General features: G+C 35.6%; 1 protein-coding gene across 1 annotated transcript in view; it reads left to right on the top strand.

The window, feature by feature from the left end:
- Positions 1-21,970, top strand: part of LOC122356833 (MAM domain-containing glycosylphosphatidylinositol anchor protein 1) — a 152,917-nt gene that overhangs the window by 10,118 nt on the left and 120,829 nt on the right. The window contains exon 3 of the mRNA XM_043255906.1: positions 19,139-19,278. Within this exon, the coding sequence (XP_043111841.1) occupies positions 19,139-19,278 (140 nt within the window). The remainder of the gene's footprint in view (positions 1-19,138; positions 19,279-21,970) is intronic.

The raw sequence follows: 21,970 nt of genomic DNA, 5'->3' as shown, positions 1-21,970 counted from the left end.
ATTGATGCTGTATATATATATATATAATTGTAGAGTTATATTTAACCGTATGAGGGTATGCATTGTAAAATAGTACATTGTGGAAATGAACCTTTTTAATTGTGGCAGCAAAAGCACAAATATAGAAATCATGGTTTCACGCTTTATGATTGACTGCCTCAGCAGTGAATAGATATGCAAGCACAACCAGTTCTAACAGAGACCTTTGCTGATTCATTGGTTAAACCCTGTGCTTATCGATCACATTATACACACATGCCCTGACTGGACCTAAATTATTCAGAGCTGTTAAATAGGCATTCTTAATTATTCACAAGCTGCTCTGATGTAATTAATATTGTAGAGTTGTGTGACAGACCAAGTATTTTTCTTTCTTTCTTTCTGTCTTCGGGTTATATAAAGAGGTGTGTACTGTGGCATGTGTTCTCTGCATTATGGGTCTTTGGTGGTCTTGTGGAAATAAACTGTATAATATGATATGATATAATATGTGACCCTGGACTTTAAAACCAGTCTTAAGTTGCTATTTGTAGCAGTAGCCAAAATACATTGCATGGATCAAAATTCTGGATTTTTTTCTTTTATGCCAAAAATCAATAGGACATTAAATAAAGATCATGTAACATAAAGATATTTTGTAAATTTCATACCTTAGTATTATGTATTACTTTCTTTGATGTATTATGTATTATTTTCTTGATTTTCTCAATATGTATATATTTTTTGTACCCTTAGATTCCAGATTTTCATATAATATAATATAATATAATACTTTTACGCAGAAAGTACCCAATTGATCAAATATTCCAGCATTTTCCTTTATGATGTTATTTAAAACAGTCAGCTTTCTCTTTTTAATTGTTCATGGGTCGTCTTGATCGCTCCATTTTGTATATATGTATAGCGGCCGATTAAAACAGCTGCAAATGAGGCATCAGTGAGGTATCTGTGTTGACTTTTCTGACTGTTTGTTAGCGAGAGGTGACGCTTTATGGAAACTGACACCTCCTGTCCACTGCATCAGAACTTGGTGAGAAGTCAAGCCTCTCTTCATGAAGTGTTCAACATTCAATTACCAGGCCTCTCTAAACAAGTCGAGGGCTTCACATCAAAAAGAAATGAAACAAGATAGAAAAAATAAGCCTTGAAAAATATCAGAACACTTCAAACACAGGACCAGTTGCTCTTCTCAGAACGTTACTAGATAAGAAAGAAGATGACACAGTAGCCGAGTATGTACAGATGGAGCGTATAGACATCCTTGATGTTTCAACAATGTGTCTGGTCTGGTGGAAAGACAGCCAATGTTCAGAACAGCATACTGTCATGCTGCAGAGTAATTGTAGCTTAATGATGGAGCATGGCGCTGGATGCTCCACGGTGCAAGACTATATGATGAAATTTATACCTCGAATCCTTCGTAAGTTGCTTTGGATGAAAACATAAATGTAAATGTGCTCTTAATGTTTCTGTAGGATACAGTATGTATTAAGGTTTTGCGGTATTACTATTTAGAATGAATAAGGGGCCATTCACACAGAACACGTTTTTCCATTCCACCGTGCTGCCTTTCCATTGTTTTTCTATGTAAATGTGCCAGATGGACTGTTTCATTCACATCTCACGCCTTTTGCAGCATCCCGTGCATGACATAGTATTCTAAAAACACGGAACTCAGGTTAAAATAAGTTCAACTTATGAAACGTTTTGAGAAGTTGCGTTTTTTCCACATCCCACTGCCCACACAGAACACATTTTTTAAAGCAAAAAATGTGTTCTGCGTGAATGGCTTTTAACAGTGTATCAAAGCTATTATACCAAAATTGTACTACTGGGCTTACACTAACATGAATGCTGTACAGCCTACACACATTTTCCATATACATGAATGATTTACTGCACATGAGCAGTAATAAACGTCTGATAATAGTGGCTCAGTTTGACATTCCAGTTTAAAAGAAATAAACTGTAAGTAATACAAGCCATAATTCTTTCCTTCTAGAATTTTAATTTGATTGGACTGCCCAATGTTTAGAATATAATATAAATATATTTTGGACACAATTCATTATACACATTCTGTATTGAAATGCACGAGACAACAATGAGGCAGTTTTGTCATCTGCCACTTTAAATGCCCAAGCTCTTTAAAGCACGATGGATTCTGATTGGTTGTCAATGAAAGCGAGTCCAAAGATGTTGATATCATTATAGTTGTGATTTTAATTTTGACATGATTGGATGTCAGATGACGATTTTATTGATTAATATTATTTGTCCCACCCACACTGCTCTGATTACATCAGCAGAAAGACAGTGATTAGAAAGACAGTTATTAGATTTGAATAAAAACAAACATTTGTTCCTGTGTGTAGTATTGCAGGCTATGGTTAAATTACCAATGTGAATGTTATTGAGGTGAAATGTCGCTATATGTTGGATGTAATCTCATTACGTTCTCCTGCAGAAACGCCTCCTGGGAAACTCAACGCAGCTTAGAGTTTGAACTTCATAAGTAGAGGGCAGTTTCATTTGGGTGTCTCATCCAGACACGCTTGAGTGAGTATGTGTGATGTGCTGTCGCAAACTCTCCCTCTTTGTGGCACGGATGACGTGAACGTTGTGTTTACAATCCGTGTGTGTGTCTGTGCGCTGAAAAAGACCGGAAGCTTCCGAGACAAGGTCAGCGAGAAGAAATGAGTGCACCTGTTTTTTCCCTTGTCCTCTTTTCAGCACTGCGATGGCCAGAAAATCTTCTCTCTTCTCCATCCAGGTGTTTTTTTTTTCTCTCTCCACTAGATCGATCTAGGGCATGATAGAGCCGTCATTTATCAAAGCCGATCTTACTGGATCTTTCAAGCGTATAGCCCCCGTTCTCACAGCAGACGCTCTTCGCCGGCTGTATGACAATCTTCACACACACGCTCACCTTCAGTCGTAGGCATTCCAGGAATAATGAGCCGCTGTCACACCGCATCTAATTACGGTGAGCGTTCACGCTGTGTTAGGCAGTGAAAGCTGGGGTCAGGGGGCCGTTGCTTCAGGCCATGCCGGCTCAGTGCACCCTGCTTGCACCCGGACGCGCGGGGGAAACACGCCGTTCATTCAGCGCTCTTTAATCAGCTGGTTCTCAGAGCGCTTTTGAGAGTCTGTGATACTTTAGGAGAGTGATGGGCTGTGCCTGAGATCGATGGTGTTGTCGAAAAGAACGTGAACACGTTCAGACACTCTTATTGTCTCTCTCCATGATATTAAGCATTCAAATGAGGCTAAAGGACGAATCTCACAAAAACATGCTGATTTTCACCAACGAATTTTCATTAGCATGACGCATATAATCATTTGAATGTGTAGTCTCGGTTATTCTGAAATGGTGTTTTAACGAGATTCTAATGACTGGAATACGGTCGTTTTGTATTGTGCTACAATGTTTCGCAAATGTGTTTACAAAAATTACGCCCTAATTCACTGAAATCTTTCCGCTTTGCTATTTAAAATCTAGGGGATTGATATTACGGCAAAGTGCCCTGTTATGCATTTTTGAATATCACCTTTCATGCAGTGTGTAACACAGCACTAAGTAAATGAAAATTAAATCTGAAAACGCACCGTGTATAAAGTTATTGACTCTGAATTAGTGAAACGAGTAATTTTTAAAACGAATGCAACCCAAGCCGTTTCAGGTTGACGTCAGTGAGAAACATTAGCATATTCCCCGCCCACTTGTCACTGGGAAAAGGGAGTTGGTCTGATTGAAAATGCAAATTAATTTTTTTATTAATTTTGGCAACCAGTAGGTCGCCATACGATTTTTCCCTTTTCATTCAGTGCAACCCCAAACTCATGTCTTTGGTTAAACCATTGTATGGTTGGACTGTTTGGGATATTCAAACAACAGTGCAACGTTTTGATCTGATCAAACAAACAGCAACTTTTGGGGAAAACCAAACTACAAATATCTTAATGTTAACCTTTTTGTTGTCTCTGGAGAACAAATGAGATATTAAAGTAATCTCATTTATGTGCATAAAATGCACAAAAAAAGCAGGAAAAAGACATAAAATGGAAATTGTTGCTAAAAGATCAGAACGATCATGATGCGTTTAGACTTCATGACTCACTTTTTGGAGTTTGAATCTGTGAGAAACTGTGAAATGACTATATAAATGCGTTCGTGCCCGTCTGCATGTGTGTCTGCAAGTATGCGATCAGCTCCAGTTGCATTGTGGGATGGTGGCATTAGGACTCCGAGCCGAAGTGAAGGTCACACATTTTACATTAACAGTCATCACCAAACGCTACTGATGCAAGAGTGTGTGTGTGTGTGTGTGTGTGTGTGTGTTCTTTGTGTGGGTGAGTGAAAACGTCCAACTGAGTGGTGTGTGTGGGAGTGGAAGATGAGAGAAGGTAAAGTGAGAGAGAGAGAGAGAGAGAGAGAGAGAGAGGGTCATTGTACAACATTTACTCGCTTTACCCAGCTGCCTCTTAAAAGCACACAGCTTTATAAGGAGGCAGTCTTGCTCGGCTCATAATGTTGAGTTATTCAGGACTCGTGTCCGCAGCATACTCTATGCAGGTACTTGAACCCGGGGCATATCGACTATTATACCTACACGTTTAGAATCTAAAATTTAGTTCCTTCACTTTTTGGAAGATGATCGTTCTAAAAAAAAAAAAAAGCATTTAATTCACGTCACAGTTGTGAAAAGAGACAGACGAGATATAAGTTTGCTTTGCACTTTCTCATTGCACTTTTTAAACTTGTTTGAAACACAGTTTTATGTGTTGTTCTTCCAGAATGTCAGAAACGTATCGCGTTCTCTGCATTGCCACAAGGGGTGCTGTAATTTTGTGGTCATTTTCAGGTAAATCATTGCGAGGTTTGCTGTGCAAGGTAAAGAAGCTAGTTGAATAGCGAGGTTTGTTACCATGTGTTATACTGTAACATTCTTTGCACAGACAAACATCTTAATAACATACAGCTTGAAGCTGATTCACAGATAAAATTTAATTTCTCTCATAATTGATTCGTTTTACTGCATTACGATTTTTTTCCTGTTATTTTATACACCTCTATATTAATGTGATGTGGCTTGACTCATTAAGATTTAAATGTCCTCAGTTCAGTTTAACGTTTTCATCAAATCGCTATGCTGCTATATAATTTGTGATTTAAAAGTAGTTACACAATAAACGTTTGGACCAACTGCATCTGCTTGTAAAGCACCGTTCAAGCTTTGGTGTCTGCGTTAGAGTATGTTTCTGGTGTAACCTGTGACTGTCCCTGTCGTCTGTATTAGAGGAAGCGTGCTGTTGGTCTCTGAGTCATGAACACAGACGGCTGGTTGTAAAAACAGCAGAGAGCTCTCATAAATATTGTTGTAATGCATATTAATTGTGTAATAGGGTCACTGATTCTTCACTCTTGCAATATATGAAGACTGTGTGCTACTGTGTAAAGACACACACACACACACACACACACACACACACACACACACACTCTCACACACAGATATCACAGTCCATGAGTGCATTTAGGTCTGACATTGAGCATTTGTTAAAACAAAAAAGTTAAAAGTCTACCTTATACTCATTAATTATTCACAGTTTGAATTAGAGCCAATATGGATCCAGGAAACTAAAAATAGAAAAGCCTAATTTCTTGGATTAATATAAAACTGTGGCAATCACATATACGTTTGGTTTTTTTAGTGGATGTAAGTGTTGTTCTTAAAAATAATTATGTATTTATAAAGTTGTTTGTTTAGACATAAATATGCTTATTTGAACAGGACCTTTATCTTTTCTTTCTTTTCTTTTTTTTTTACAAAAAAAAACACCTGTCTGCTTTTGAGCAAAACAATTTAGTACTCACCTGTTAGTAAATACTGTAACACTTAATCTTTTTCTGACACGTACTGATTAAAATACTGTTCACAACACACATGATCTTTAAGTTTCTATTTTATTATTTAAACAGGCGCAGCAACCCAATGAATAAAGCATAAGTCAATTTAAATGTTCTTTTGCCCAATCCTCAATGAAATGATGAGATCAGCTGAAGTATACAAGAAAGATGAGAGCAGGTTTTCTGATATTTGAGTGCGATGAGTGGATTTAATCCACAGTGTTGCTGTACTGAGAAGCCCACACGCTGTAGTTTCACTACGGGACTTGATCGGCGATGTTAATAATACACCCCGTATCCAGAGGTGATTTACGAAACACCCGCTCAACGGCACATTGAAAGCAAACATTTCAAGGATAAAACAGGTGTAGGCATAAGCTAATGAAGTCCTTGCTAAAAGAAAGCAAACAGCTGAAATCAGTAACTTCATAATACAGACGCATTTTCAGTAGGTAAATAAATCAAACAATACTCACAGCTGAGCAGAAACTCAAGAGCTCTCAACCAAGGACGTTAAAAAGCCAACCAGCCGGTCTCCCTCTTCGAAACGAAGACTTGCTCTATCGTGATCAAGCTTATATGCCCTTTTACCTCCTAGAGGTACTGCACGTGACCCAAATACATGATACCATCAAATCAAAAGAGATAAAAGAGCTTAAATACAACCATAAAGCCAAGTAACGTTTTGTCTGTTACAATACAATAGTCGGTCCCTGTGTGAACAACGATTGCACCAGCATAAATTCCACTTTGACCTTGTGCCTCAAAGCTTTACCTCACCTCATCTCTGCTCATTCTCTCAGCGCTGTGATATGTCTGTCAGACAGATGGGCTGATGACCCAGCAGTCTTTCTTCTCATCTATTCCTCCATCCCTCGTTTCTTCACCTCTTTGTGCCCATTAGACTCCAGTGGAGAGAGAGATTGGCCTGAGCATATGCTGCTCTCACACACAGCTACATACAGTACATACACAAACACCTGTAGACAGAACGGCACTAATTTTAACCTGCACCAGCTGCTCACCTTCTCAACTCCCTTGTAATGCAGCTGAGACAGATGTGCGTGTGCGTTTTAGAATGGACAGGATTTTGTGATATATAAGCATGAAGTCACAGAAAGGCCACCTGTATCAGAAAATGCGTATGTGCTTTACATTATATGTGTTTAAATAATAGGAATTTACGCATGTATATTATACTGTGCATTCATAGGCTAATAACATATTGGTTAATTTTTTTTTAAATGTATTATATAAATTAATTCAAGTCCCAGTTTGCAGACTTTTCCAGATACAGCACCCCTTTCTCTCTCAATTAGTTTCCTATCTACATACTGTCATAATCATAAAAAAACCCTACTAATATTAGCAAGGACAGAAATAAGTCTATATTTTTATGCTAAATTAATCAATATATAATTATACAATAGAAGAAGTATATTCTGCTCAAAACGGCTGCAATTATTTGAACAATACAGAAAAACAGCAATATTGTGAAATATTACAATTTCAGTTTACAGTGTCACATGATACTTTCGAAAATCGTTGCTTTGTTGCTCAACAATCATTCATGTTTTTTGAATTGTATTTTCAGTAATGTTTTTCGCTGTCACTTGTGATTTGGTGTTTTGATTTCCTGAGTCAAGGTATTAGTTTCTTTTTTTTAAAAAAATCTTATTATAACTGTAAAAAGCAGCTAAATGTCTGGCAGATCTGCTCTTTTTAGTATTTAAACTAAGGTTATTTCACGGGTTTTATCACATGTCTGTTGCTCTCTTGTGTTAAAACCTCTTTCTGACCTTTGCCTGAGAGAATCTCTGACACTCTGATAGTTCCTTGGCAAGATCCATCAGACATAAAAGGAGGTGACCTGATCTGAACATTTCAGGCGATGCTGAAGCCCTCACTCCAGGTTAGAAATGAAGTGTGTAATCACAGAGAATTTCTCGAGCAGGGATGTTGTCAGTGCGCCGTGGCTTTGATGGGATGCAGACATGCTGTATTCACGAAGAATGCCAGGCAGGTGCCCTGATGTAGCCCATCTCTGTTTCTTCCTCTTCCCTCGCTCTCTCTCCATCCCTCGCCCCGTGTCTTGGTCCTGTCAGTCTGCACAGGAGATCTGAGGTGCCAGTTTCATCTTTCTGTTTTACTATTCTGTTCATTGCCCCCTCTCTCCTTCGCTACGTGTGTTTCTGTACCTCCTGTTCTGTCTCTTTGTCTCTGTTTTTCTCTCTCATGCCATCTTTGTCCTTAGAGACATCCAGACCACAGACTAGCTTCCCGGTTCTTGATTGACAAGCTTGTATTTTGCAGTAAGAGACACTTGGGTTCTGTCGCCCGGGTGACACATTATGGCTGAATTTTGTCTGAGGTGCCTCACGGTTGTCATCGGTTATAGCTGACATGGAACGACTTTCGCAAACCATTTTACTTTCACAATGTGATGAAATTCCGAATGGAACAAGACATTCAGCAAGAATGAAATGTGTCGAAAAAGATGTCACTCCTTTTATTCCACATGCTTGAAGTATGGAGTTTAATTAAGTGTAAAAAAGAGTGCTGTCAAATGATTAATCGACGTAACATAATGGATTTATGTGTATATTTATTATGTATATCTAAATTCAAACACATGCATGTTTATATATATATATATATATATATATATATATATAAAAAACATGCATGAATATAAAAAATATAATAATAAATAAATATATTTTATAAATGTGTACGTGTGTGCGTATTTATATATATATAATAAACATACGCATACATATATTATGTAAACAAACCACAATTAATCGTAAAACACTTAACCTAAACTGGTTTTAATATGCAGAAAAAACAGCTATAAGTACACTTCATATGTAAAAAAAATATATATATCTCTATTAAACATTCAAGCCATTTTTGTAAAAAATACACTAGATTGTGAACGTAATGGCTTTAATGAGGAAAGAACTACAATCCCATGAAGCATCGCTAATGACGCAATCAGATTTAAAACAATGGTGAAATATATAACTATTAATTCAGAGTTGTCAATGATGTCTGTATAAACACTATATTTTGAAGTATAGTGCAAATTATACATATTGAAATAATACCACGCATAACTTGCACAGCATCATGGGTAATGTAGTTTTCATTGTAAATTCTGTTGTTAAACGTGGTTATTTAAAAAACGAATCGGCTTGAAGAACCTCAGAGCTCACAACGGGTCTGTCTTTAAAGGTTTATATAAGTTATCAGTTCCCCTTTTGAGAAAATGAAGTTATTTCCAGAACCGATTGCTACATTTTATAACATCTGGCAACTCGAATGACTTACTTCAACTTAAATATCATGGGCCTTTGAGGTTTTTGCATGCACAAAAAAAGGAATTGATTGTAAAGTCAGCTGCTTGTTGCGAATGGGCCTTCAAACTGGCTTTTTCTTCACGTTCTCTTTGTGTCTGTTTTCGTCCATCCTCTTTTGGCTGCACTCAACATGTTGTTTGATCAGGCTTGTTCTGATCCACTCGCCCTCAGACTGACTCAACACAGGCTGTTTGAAATCTGCCAATATGGGCCGCCCTGATTACATGTGTTTGTGCGTCTGGCTGTGGGAGATTTGGATGTGTTTGTGTGAAACGCTGTTTGTAGTCATTGTTGCCATAATGTTTGTGTAACTGCAGGTGTTGGTGTTTGTGTCTATGCCAGTTAAAAGCAACTCACTTCTGGCAATGTGATCAGGCTTCTCGCAATTTTCAGATATCACAAAAACACATCCAGGTCGTATTACGCCCTAAAATGAGAGAAAATTAAAAAAAAAAATACAAGAAACAAAAATTAAAATAAAATAAAGCCTGTTGAATATATTTACACAATCTACGTAATTGTGTTGTATAGTGCATTTTTAATTAAATAACTTTAATATTAAATCATTTCAATTGAATTAATGTTCAAAATCCAGTATAATTGCAACACTGTGCACCGTGCATATATTATTTTTGTGATTTAATTGTAATAATATATTATACAGTATACAGCACATAAGTAATTTAATAATGATAATTTTAATAATAATAATAAAGGTTGATAAAAAATAAAATTAAAAGTCTTCTTTATTTCTTTACTTATTTTTTTATAATTTAATTTTAATTTCTTGTCACTTTAGTGTCAAATGAAAAGCAATGCATCAGTTACTATATATATATCATTTTTTTGTATTTTTTTTTTACTGCATTTACATAAGTAACTGATGCATTGCTTTTCATTTGACACTAAAGTGACAAGAAATTAAAATTAAATTATAAAAAAATATATACATATACATATATATATATATATATATATATATATATATATATATATATATATATATATATACATACATATACATATACATATACATATATATATATATATATATATATATATATATATATAATGCAATTATAATTATTAAAATACACAGTATTTTATGATGGTGGGGTGAATTATGACCTGTACTTTTTAACCAGTTTCATGAATTCACTGCGTTTCTGGAGTGATTGGGTGGATGTGATTTACATGCTATGGTTTTTATAACCGCATATATCATTTTATAAGCCTTCCTCTGTTATCTGGGTGGTGATAGAAGGATGAAAGAAGGATGGCAACACCATTAATTCCAGGGTTACGTTCGCTCTTTCTCCCTCTTCCTCTCCACAGTGGTCCTTTAATCAGTTTCTGTCACTGCCACTAAAACCGTCACTGTAGTGATCCTGCAAATTTACTTTAGCTCACATCCTCCCTGTCGTTTTTCTCGCTCCTCTCAGAGGCCCTCAGTCACTCCGACAGGGGCCCAAAGAATCCTCGCAGCGCAGCGTGGGCCTGTTTACTCTCATACGGCGCTAATGGATGAAAGAGCCCTCTCACAACAGAGACAAATAGCTTTAATACACAAGCAAGAGGCCTGACATCTCATTAAAGTCCACGTGAATCAAAATCAACCCTATTTGCTTCCTTAATGCACACTCCTGGTCTTATTGTGAGCGACTCATTAGTGTATGTTATTTTAAATACAATTTTTTTGGTCTTCATAATCTTCCTCCACCATTAAAGTGACCTCTTACTTACCTGTTCAACCTTCAGCTCCATTCTGCATGTAATAAGGATTTAATAAAGTTAAATTTTTAATCAGATTATTATAATACTTGTTAATTTATCAAAAATTACAATTAGTTGCATATATCATCAGATATAATAATAATAATAATAATAATAATAATAATAATAATAATATATTTTAAATGTTACATTTAATAAAATTTAAAGTTAAACTTCACTTTTAAATTATTAATTTTTAAATTAATAAATTATTCTAAAATGTATAAATGCAGATAAATTATATAGTAATATATTTAAATAAATATTTTTTATTTTAAAATTAAATATGTATTATGTTTCGTGTGAAGAATGGCCTTTTAATTGATATTGAATTTAATCTATTGAATTATAATATTCAGTTTATTTAATCACTTAATCAATAGTAGTAATGTTAGTATATTAATTGTCTTATTTCCATATAATAATATAATAATTTTGGTTTCCTCGCGTTTCACCGTTTCTTTTACCCTCTGGTAATATACTTTCACTGTTTCTGTCTCTTTTATGGTTCTTTAGGATCACTTTTCTGTGTGTTTTAAGTATAGCTCAGACAGCTGAGAAACAGCCAGTCTAGTTATGAGGCTTGAAATATGCCTGAGGTAAGAAAAAGTTTTCCGAAGCCTTTTAAGAAAAATCACAGTTGTCAGCATGTTCTGCTGGTCAATAAATTGCGTCTGGTCTTGTGTTGACCAAGTAGGTGAGGGAAATTAAAGCACTGCAGTAAACATGATGGGAAATTAATCGTTAGATGAAAAGCATGCTGTGTTGACAGGAGACGTTGTCCCTTTCTAACCCTATTGAACACAAGCCTCGCTTTGCTGTCCTTGGCCATTGTGTCTCCTGTTTGTTTTGACACCAAGGAAATTCGGTGCCTGTGAAAGGTGTGATTTGATTGCGTGCCGTAAAAAAATATGTGTTGTAGTTTTAAAGTAAGCATAAAATATTTTTACAAATATAACGTCTTTAGTAATGCTGCTACAGTAATATGTTCAATTAAATAAAATTTAGCTCTAATGAACGTGTACAACAAAGATTTCTGTTGACTTTTTTAACAAGGAAATGCTGATCTCGCTCCCTTTATAATGTTGCAAAGGGATCTCATTATAATATCACAGCCCCTTAATTTGGAAATTTTCATCTGCTAAGTCGTCGAAATTTTGATTTCACAAGTGACAACGATTACCAGTTCTAATGCCGTGGGGAATGTTTGAGCAAAACATGCTAACCGTTCTGTCTTTGGGTGCACAGATGAGCGCAGAACACTATTTAGTTTGTATTTATGCATTATTTGAGCGTAATAAACATGATAATCAGAACCAAAACAGATGTTTTTAGCAGGCGCAGCTCTATTTGGGAAAAGGGGGTGGGGCACAAAAGCTTATTTGCATTTAAAGAGAAAGGTAAGGAAATGGTAAGGAGTGTTCCTGCGTTTATTTTTGAGCTGAAACTTCACAGACACATTCACCAGAGACTTATATTGCATTTTATAAAAAGGAGCATAATATGTCTCTTTTGTATGAAATCCTTCACCACATTCGGACAAATTATTAGTGATAATTAATTTCTGTTACAGATATTTTACTCAAGAAATGGAAAAGAATGCTTCTGCTGTGAGTCCAAAATAGCAAACCCAGTACAGCTTTGGACGTCAATGGCTTTAATTTTACAAAACGTCTTTTTTTTGATTTTGGATGAGCTAAAGGTTGAGTGAATGACCTCAGAATTTCCATTTTAGGTGAACTATCCCTTTAACTGCACGTTACAAAAAAAGTTCTTTTGAGAAGTTGCGTTCCAGAAGATCTCGCTGCTCTGATCTGAGGAGCACGTAAGTTTGAATGGCATGACGCTTCAGTGTGAATGCATTCAATCCAGACATTTAGAAGTCCTGGCATGTGCACCTCCAGGCAGCACTCAGCCCTGCTCCTCTCGCTGCCAGAGACGCTTGTCTGATGAGATGCCGTCTGCCCTAGCGCTCGTTTTTGCCAATAGTTGTGTTTGTCAGAGGGCTGATCCGCATTGAGCCGCAGTGAAAGCTATCAGCTCCTCACAGAACAAGCAAACACTCAATAAAACACCTTGACACGACTAACGCTCAGATTAGACCTGCTGGTCAGTCTTTCTCTCTCTCTCTAAAGAATTGTATTTATTCTCAGGAAACGTGCTCATAGACGTGCCGTTCAGCTCCCGCAGGATGAATAATTCGCTCTCTTTCTCTCTCGGGACAGTGGGAGACGCGGGACCGATGAATAAGTGTGTGACTCCAGGACGTGAGTGAAACAGTAGATCTGGTGAAGCTCCTCAGCAGGGAGCATTTCTGCTATGATTTATGTGTGGAGCGTGAAGAACGGCGAGGCGATGCTCTAGAAAACTTTGAGCAACAGTTGAAGCCGGTCAGAAGGGGGTGCAGAAGTGTTCCCAGAGGGCCGTGGGTGCAGGTGGAGCAAACAGCAGCTCGGGTCATCAATTACACCTGCAGTTTTTACACATGCCCTAATTTGCTCTGTGTAATCTCCTCCCAGCGCTGCGTTTGTCATCCTGTTATTTGGGCTCTTCATAAGCACGGGTTATCCTAAAATTACACATTATTAATTTTCTACCCTCTAATGTACTGAAAAAAAAAGAAATGCTAGAAAAAACATCACTAAATATAATACTATAGGTTTCAGTCATACAGGGGTTTTTAAAAATATTGAGATAAAATATTAGCATTTTATTTGTTTACATAATATGCTTGTATTCTGTGCATAATTGTTATGTTAAATATGAATTGTAAAATATAAATACAAACTCATGCATGTATGCATATGTTATGTTTATATATTAAAAAAAAAGTAAAAAAAAAAAAAAAAATATATATATATATATATATATATATATATACCTAAAGATACATGGTACACATAAATTTATATTATGTAAACTGATTTTAATTTGCATGCAATTAATTACAACTAATCATCTGAATTATTACTTTGCTGTTCAAATGCTTTGGGTGAGTGTTTTTTTGGGAAATTAATACATTTATTTGGCAACAGTCCATCGTCAGTTATTCCTTACATATTGAATATTTGTCATAGACTCCTGTATCAACGTTTATAATAATAAGAAATATTTGTTGAGCAGCAAAATCAGAATATTAAATGATTTCTGAAGGATCATGGGACACCAATGACGCCGATGACTGGAGTACTTTCGTTTATTGGAGTAATTTCATATTTATTAAAATAGATAAGAGCTATTTTAAACGGCAATAATAATATTTCACAGTATCACTCTTATTTCTGATCAAATAAGTGGAGCCTGCTGCATTTCAGAAGATATATGTACATGCTTCCCAGTTGTATTTGTAAAAACCATGTCTGCTTTATAGTTGTGTTTTTCATGTTTGTATTCACACTCCTGCCTTCGCTTGTATCACCCTCTCTCTGTATTGTGACTGTGTGTGCAGGTTCGGATGGCTGTGTTCATTTGTTTGTGTATGTGTGTGTGTGTCTCATATTGATTTGTTTTTATATTCCATCTCTCTTTGCCGCTCTCCATTTGTTTTGTTTCTTTCTACCCCCTCCGGCGTGTTCCCCTCTGCTAGCTTGAGACTAGTTTGATAACTCACAGAGAGAACCTTGTTTGCTTCAGATTTAGATGGATGGTTGTATGGGTGAACGGATGGATGGATGGACAGGGCTGGGAGGAGAAAAGGCAGAAAGAAGGAGATGTTTGAGAAGTTACTTTTTGTTGGATGACAGCATTGCCCACACAACAGAAGCAAAGAATTGAGCAGCCCAGCATGTACTCTTCTGTTAACACGTTTACCTGATACAACTCACCACCCACAGATTCAACACATCTATCTATCTATCTATCTATCTATCTATCTATCTATCTATCTATCTATCTATCTATCTATCTATCTATCTATCTATCTATCATTTGATCATCAGCCTTTCTATCTATCTGTCTATCTATCTATCTATCTATCTATCTATCTATCTATCTATCTATCTATCTATCTTTTGATCATTAATCAATCTATCTATCTATCTATCTATCTATCTATCTATCTATCTATCTTTTTTGATCATCAATCAATCTATCTATCTATCTATCTATCTATCTATCTATCTATCTATCTATCATTTGATCATCAGTCTTTCTATCTATCTATCTATCTATCTATCTATCTATCATTTGATCATCAGTCTTTCTATTGTTGTATCTATCTATCTATCTATCTATCTATCTATCTATCTATCTATCTATCTATCTATCTATCTTTTGATCATTAATCAATCAATCTATCTATCTATCTATCTATCTGTCTATCTTTTGATCATCAATCAATCTATCTATCAATCTATCAATCTATCTATCTATCTATCTATCTATCTGTCTATCTATCTATCTATCTATCTATCTATCTATCTATCTATCTATCTATCTATCTATCTATCATTTGATCATCAGTCTTTCTATTGTTGTATCTATCTATCTATCTATCTATCATTTGAACATCTATCTATCTATCTATCTATCTATCTATCTATCTATCTGGTATACAGTATATACTGTAAATACTGCAGATATTGTTATCGGTCAGACAAGAACTCTAGTTACTAGTTCTCCGTGATATTTATTTCCTCAGTAGTTGACCCAAAACGAATCCTGTTCCCGAGCGACCTCCGCCGAATACCGATGTGAAGATGTGGATCGTCTTCATCCCATGATGCACTGGGCCAGTGTGACAGTGATAGATGTTGACCCGGCCGTAGAGTTAAAGAGAGCTCATCCCTGACACTGGGCGTTCTCTCCCACTGAAGAGGAGAGTGGCCAGCAATCTGGGGCTTAGACACACACACACTTCCACACGCACACCTGCTGAGAGGCCAAGTGCTTTGTGAGGTCCAGTCATCCACACATTATGTGGTGCACCCACAGCTGTTAACGCAAGGACCTCACGCACACAAACACACCTCACACTTAACCGATCAATAATAATCACATCATGGAGAAATTCATTGGCTCTGTCTTTGAGGAGACCTCTCTATTGACCACGCTGTTATTTTCTCTTACATCCATACAGACAAACAGTCTCTCTTTATTTTGAAAGAGGGTTATTTTTGGTGTAAAGTGATGTATTTATCTTGAACTGATGAATTTCCATTTCATTTTCAAGCATAATTAGTGCCAGCATCACAATACTTAACATTTGTATCTGTATGATAGTTATAGTTGAAACCAGTTTTTCAGTATTATTTACATACAATTATATTATTATATTATTTTTATTCTTATTTTGAATTAGCCTTTGATTGTATTTTTTTATTTTTAGTAATTTTATGTGTTTTAAGAATTCTATGTGGCTTGAACATATTTAAGTTAGATTCCAATGCAAAAATGTAATATTTTATATGTAAGGCCCTGAATACATATGGTGTTTTAGAATGAAAATGATCCCAGTTTACACTATAATTTCCGCTGCGTTTCAGAAATAATCTCTGTTTATACTACACAACCTAAAATGCATGTCACATGACCATTCATGCAGATATACAACCACAGATACATAGGTATGATAGAATATGCCGCAGTAATATAAACGGCAGGCATGACTTCATAGCTTCATTTTATATTTTTATATAGATTTAGTTTAGTTTTAGTCAATAAAAACAACTATTTCATTATGCATCGTTCAGTTCAATTTTAAACTGGTTTGCTTGTTTTTTAAATTTTATTTTTAGCTTTACTTTACACAGAAATAATATTTAGGCAATCCTTACGATCTGTTTTATTCTAGATGATTTATTTTAACTGATAAATTTATTTATATTTTTACTGTTAAAGGCGACATCACACATTTTATATCCAATGTACTATTTATATATTATTGTAGTATATACTATAATATTTTGAACTAGTTTTTATTTCAGTTCATTCTTTTTGCAGCTTTCGATTTAGCTCCAGCAAGTGGGGTTACCTTCTTTGAACGGTTCCAATGTCTTTCGCTTCTACTTATGATCTTTTTTTATATTTCTATCTAGTTTTTTTATTTTTTATTAGAGTTTTTGTAATATTAGTACTTCAACTTATTTCACATTTTCACGTTTTAAACCAATATTTACTCCCAGTTTTATTTCAGCTATATTTTAGATTTGTAAATAATTTTAGTTAATAATAACAGCGACATCTGGAGTCGATACTTTAGATGATTTGCTCACGAATTGTTCCTCACCGTTGGTTGTGAAAAAGTTTTACTCTACTCTCTAAAAAAAAAGTAGCAGGACATAAAGACCAACATTCATTACCTAAATTTCCATGCCTTTCCTAGGCCTTCAAAACCATTTTTTAAATTCCTTGATATCATTATAATATCTACGGGAGTGGAAACCCACAATAAGGGTCGTCTTTGAGAAATGTCACGCACAGAATTGCTGAGTTAAGAGGATTTCTTTTAGGTGTTTGAGATCCATCCTCTTCCGCTGGTTGTTAGCGGTGTTAGCACGAGCGCAGGCCTCACTGTACCATTAATAAGCATCATTAATTTCCGACCTGTGATGCCCACTCAGCCCTGACCACACCATTCCACTAGCAAATAAAAGGTTTGTCGGTTTCCACACATTTCTAAACACGTCCTGCATTGCCTCGCAGCTCTTCCTGTCCCAGACTCCCTTTCAAATGCTAATAAGCGACGCGGACTCGTTTACAGTGTGTAGGCTGTCGCGGTACATGCCTCCCTCTTCATAATCAAAGCACTCACCGGGCAGTGACCGCCGGGCTCGACTGCCCGCGATGCTGGCTTGAATTCCCCAGGGTCTTGAGTATGAATTCTGTTCAGAGCTTGTAGCAAAGACCACCGCATCCAGCTAGCCATCTCTGTTAGCTAAGACGGTCTGTTTTAAGCACATCTGACACATGGAACGTAGCACGAAGGATGCCATTTGAAATGTCTGCTTCTCGTACTGTTCTTTTCTTTTCAGCATGGTTAGTTCATGCATGCAAGATGTTTATATCTGATAGAAAGTTTATTTTTTCCCCAGATGTTGACGTCAGAACCATTACAGTTTATAATATTTGTTCTTGTCTGAACAGTAGCGGCTCATTTTAATGCAGTTTGTATTTTACCTTTGAACTCATTGTATAGTGGGTTTAAATAACAATTAAAGGCAGTCCAGTGGTAATTAATGAATTTAGTTATTTCTGAAATGTTAATGTTTCTTGCAATATATATATATATATATATATATATATATATATATATATATATATATATATATATATATATACACAATTTAATTTTTTTGTGTAAACTAGAAAATGCAATGAAATTATTTGTTTGTGGATGTGCTATTTTCCTTTAAAAATTTATTAGAACTTGTTGATATTTTTATTCATGCTTATCTATAAATGCACGTTAGGCATATCTCATATCCATAAGTTTTTTCTGCAAAGTCCACTTGTACAATTATTGACTATTAATTATTATTATTATTATTAATGATAATAAAATTGTTATTAATAAATTAATATTTTAGGGTATTATTAGCATGCATATTATTTGGACATTAGCCATTTTTGTAGTAATTAAGTGCACATGCCTTATTCTGTATGACATTATTCTGCATCCCTAATCCTACCCAATACCTAAATTGAATATCTACCTTACTAACTATTAATAAGGAGCGAATTAGGAATGTATTGAGGGTATAGTCGTAGTTAAAAGTGAATAAGTGTTACCTAATGTTTTATATATATATTCTGTGTATTTGAGCATTAAACAGTGTTTAGACTGATCCTTTACTGAATATGAGAAAATTGTAGAAAGAAATGTGAAACGTTTTGCTTGCAGATGATTATTTGGTTTGTTATTTTGTTATCTAACGCTGTGTTATCCAGACATTTCTAATTGTGTCTTTATTATCCAAATGCTTTTTGATGCCACTGTGTACATGGGAGTACAAATTTATCATGCACTCACTGGAAAAAAAATATTACGTTGAATTGCAGCCTCACTAGTTTTAGTTAGTAAGGCATATAAAAAAACACTGCTAAAGAAAGGGAAAATGTAATGTAATAAGCTAATTTTCTCTCTGTCCTTCAGCTCCTGCGAACGCTCAGATTGTGCATTCTGGGCAGACGTGTGTGGTGAAGGAGGACAACATCAGTGAAAGGATCTACACCATCAGAGAAGGGGACACTTTAGTTCTGCAGTGTCTGGTCAAAGGACACCCGCGGCCTCAGGTGAACACAAACACACATTCACGTCATGTACTGCTGGGCAAGACAAGCACATGGGACAGAATGGAACTTTCATGGCTTTAAAATCCATGAAATTTTATATTATATTTATTATTATTAAGCAAATGCCTTCATCCTCATGACAGTGGAGGTCTATGTGTCACTTGTATCACGTAATTTATGAGATGTACAGTACAAATACTCTACAAATACACCTGCCAAAAACAAGGCCACAGCATGATTTTGTTCTTCATATTTTTATTTTGATGGCTAAATGAGCAGAACGTTCATCATATTTTTGACACATAGATCAAACACAGATTAGACACTAGATTGAACTTAGATTAAACATTTATCATGTATAATTTATTTATAATCAATAATATTTAAAAATAATAGCAATATATTTAAAATACAATTTTACACACACACACACACACACACACACACATTATTTAATTGTATGAGTTATAAAATTTGAATGCACATAATATATATATATATATATATATATATATATATATATATATATATTTTTTTTTTTTATCAAATTACAACTACAAAATAACATTGTTTAAATTATATATCATTATAAATGTTATATAGATTTTTTTAATTCTAATATATATATATATATATATATATATATATATATATATATATATATATATATTTATATTTATTTATTTATTTATTTTTTTGGATCAAATTATTAAATAAGAATTGTATACATGTTTTGCATATACAGCAACACACAAGATGTACACAAAACCCAAAGTCTCAAATGTCCCAACAAAAACCCAACACCCACAACCCAAGGTTTTTGAGAGGTCAGTACTGACACACACAGCCAGCAGAACCTCTGTATAAACCGTACAGTTTTTGTGTGTATGCGTGTCACGTATCTGATAACAGATGACTGCAGACACTGAAGGAGAGAGGGTCTGTCAGTGGACTTTAGGTTTTTTTTGAGGCTTGTGTTGGCGTGTGAGTGTGTGTTATATAAGGTAAGGGTGAGCTGATAACAGTAGGAGGTGTGAAGAGCGTGGCTCCCACAGGCGCTCTGTCCACTGCCATCAGATCACTTATTAAAGACCCTCATACACACACACGCATCCTCCCAACGACCTGTCTACATATATTAGTGCACCAGGTTGCATCAGCAGAGCACCCGATCTGATCTAAATTCCATCAGTTTTCCCTCCCGTGGTCCTGAGAACGAGTGCATGGAATAAAGAAGTTGCTATTCCATAACATGATCCACGATTTCCATTAGAAATGTCAGAACATTACGATGACAACAGGCTGAATATAGGAGTGTAATATAGAGTGTGAATATAGTCACAGTGTCTGAATATAAACTAATGAGGATATTACTGCATATTCTGTAGGATGTTATTGCCTGCTGTGCTGGGCTTTCACGGGTCACTAGATAGTGCGCTTGTGTGTGTGTCTAGATATTTGTGCTTGGATCTTGTTTGTCTTCAGGGCACATGCATTGAATTTTGTGCAAAAGAATTATTTGTATAAAGACAGACAATCGATCGTCGTTTTGACACATTTGTGCAATGCTCAGTGGTGTATGGTATCATTTTCAGAAGTGGTCAAATTTGCACTTATGACCACAATGAACCTAATTTAAACATAGGTTTAAAATATGTCACAGGCATGATGGCATACAAGCAACGAATCAGCTGTTCTGTCGGTGTAATCAAGGTTTATTGAGCGAGTGCTCTTTGGTTTGCTGTTAAGTAAACTGTCATAATAGCAATAACCTTACGAGGCCTTACGATGTCAGCTGCATGCTGGACAACAAAAGAAAACATCAGACTTTTTTTAAATTTTATGACAATTTACTGTAGTGCTGTACGAAAGGTGCCTTAGATGTTAATATTTGCTCATAATGTGATAAACTGAGTAATCAAATAGCTGCATTCAGTATGATGCTTATATGTTCTGCAAGATGGTGCAAATAGCTGTAGTATTTTCATTTATATTTATTTCATTTACCAATTTCAAAAATCTTCCATTTGTCCAGCGTTAACTCTTAGATGAGCGCTGGATTTGTGATGGGTTGACTGTATGATGATGATGATGATGATGACGGTAATGCTGGGAAAGAGATCTGGGCTGATGGGGACATTGGGTTGTGGTGTGCGTGCTGCATCCCAAAGGGAGTTTTGAGTTGCTCTCTGCATTGGCGTTCTGCAGCGGTGTCCAAAAACATGATACCGCTTTGCCCCCCTCCCTCCCCCTGCCTTTTTCTACCACATCATGTTTTTTTGGCTCTGTGTGATTAACAGAGAAGCAGTAAAGGTCAGCCGTCTTCAAGATGATGGTGTGTTCGGCTGTCAGAGCGCAGCCGCATGTCCATTGCTCAGTGAACCCATTTGTTGTCGATTTTAATCCACTTATAGGCTAAAAAATGTGGCAGAAATATCGAAATATATGATGACAAAAGTTCTGTATTGTAAAGATGGAGATTGAACCGTAGGCATATGTAGATGAGGATTTCTTTGGGATTTCTTCGGTTAGCTGTATTTTTTCGGTTTCTCTTTACACTTGACTATATATACACTACCATTCAAAGGTTTGGGTCAGTAAAAACATGAACATTTTGTAATCAACAATGTGTAATGTTACCAAAAAAATGTTAAATGTAGATTGGTTTACATAAAAATAGCACGTGGCACAG

Source organism: Puntigrus tetrazona, chromosome 13 (assembly GCF_018831695.1).
Source record: "Puntigrus tetrazona isolate hp1 chromosome 13, ASM1883169v1, whole genome shotgun sequence".
NCBI lineage: Eukaryota > Metazoa > Chordata > Actinopteri > Cypriniformes > Cyprinidae > Puntigrus > Puntigrus tetrazona.
Note: the sequence above shows the minus strand (reverse complement) of the source record. Positions and strands in the feature narration are given on the sequence as shown.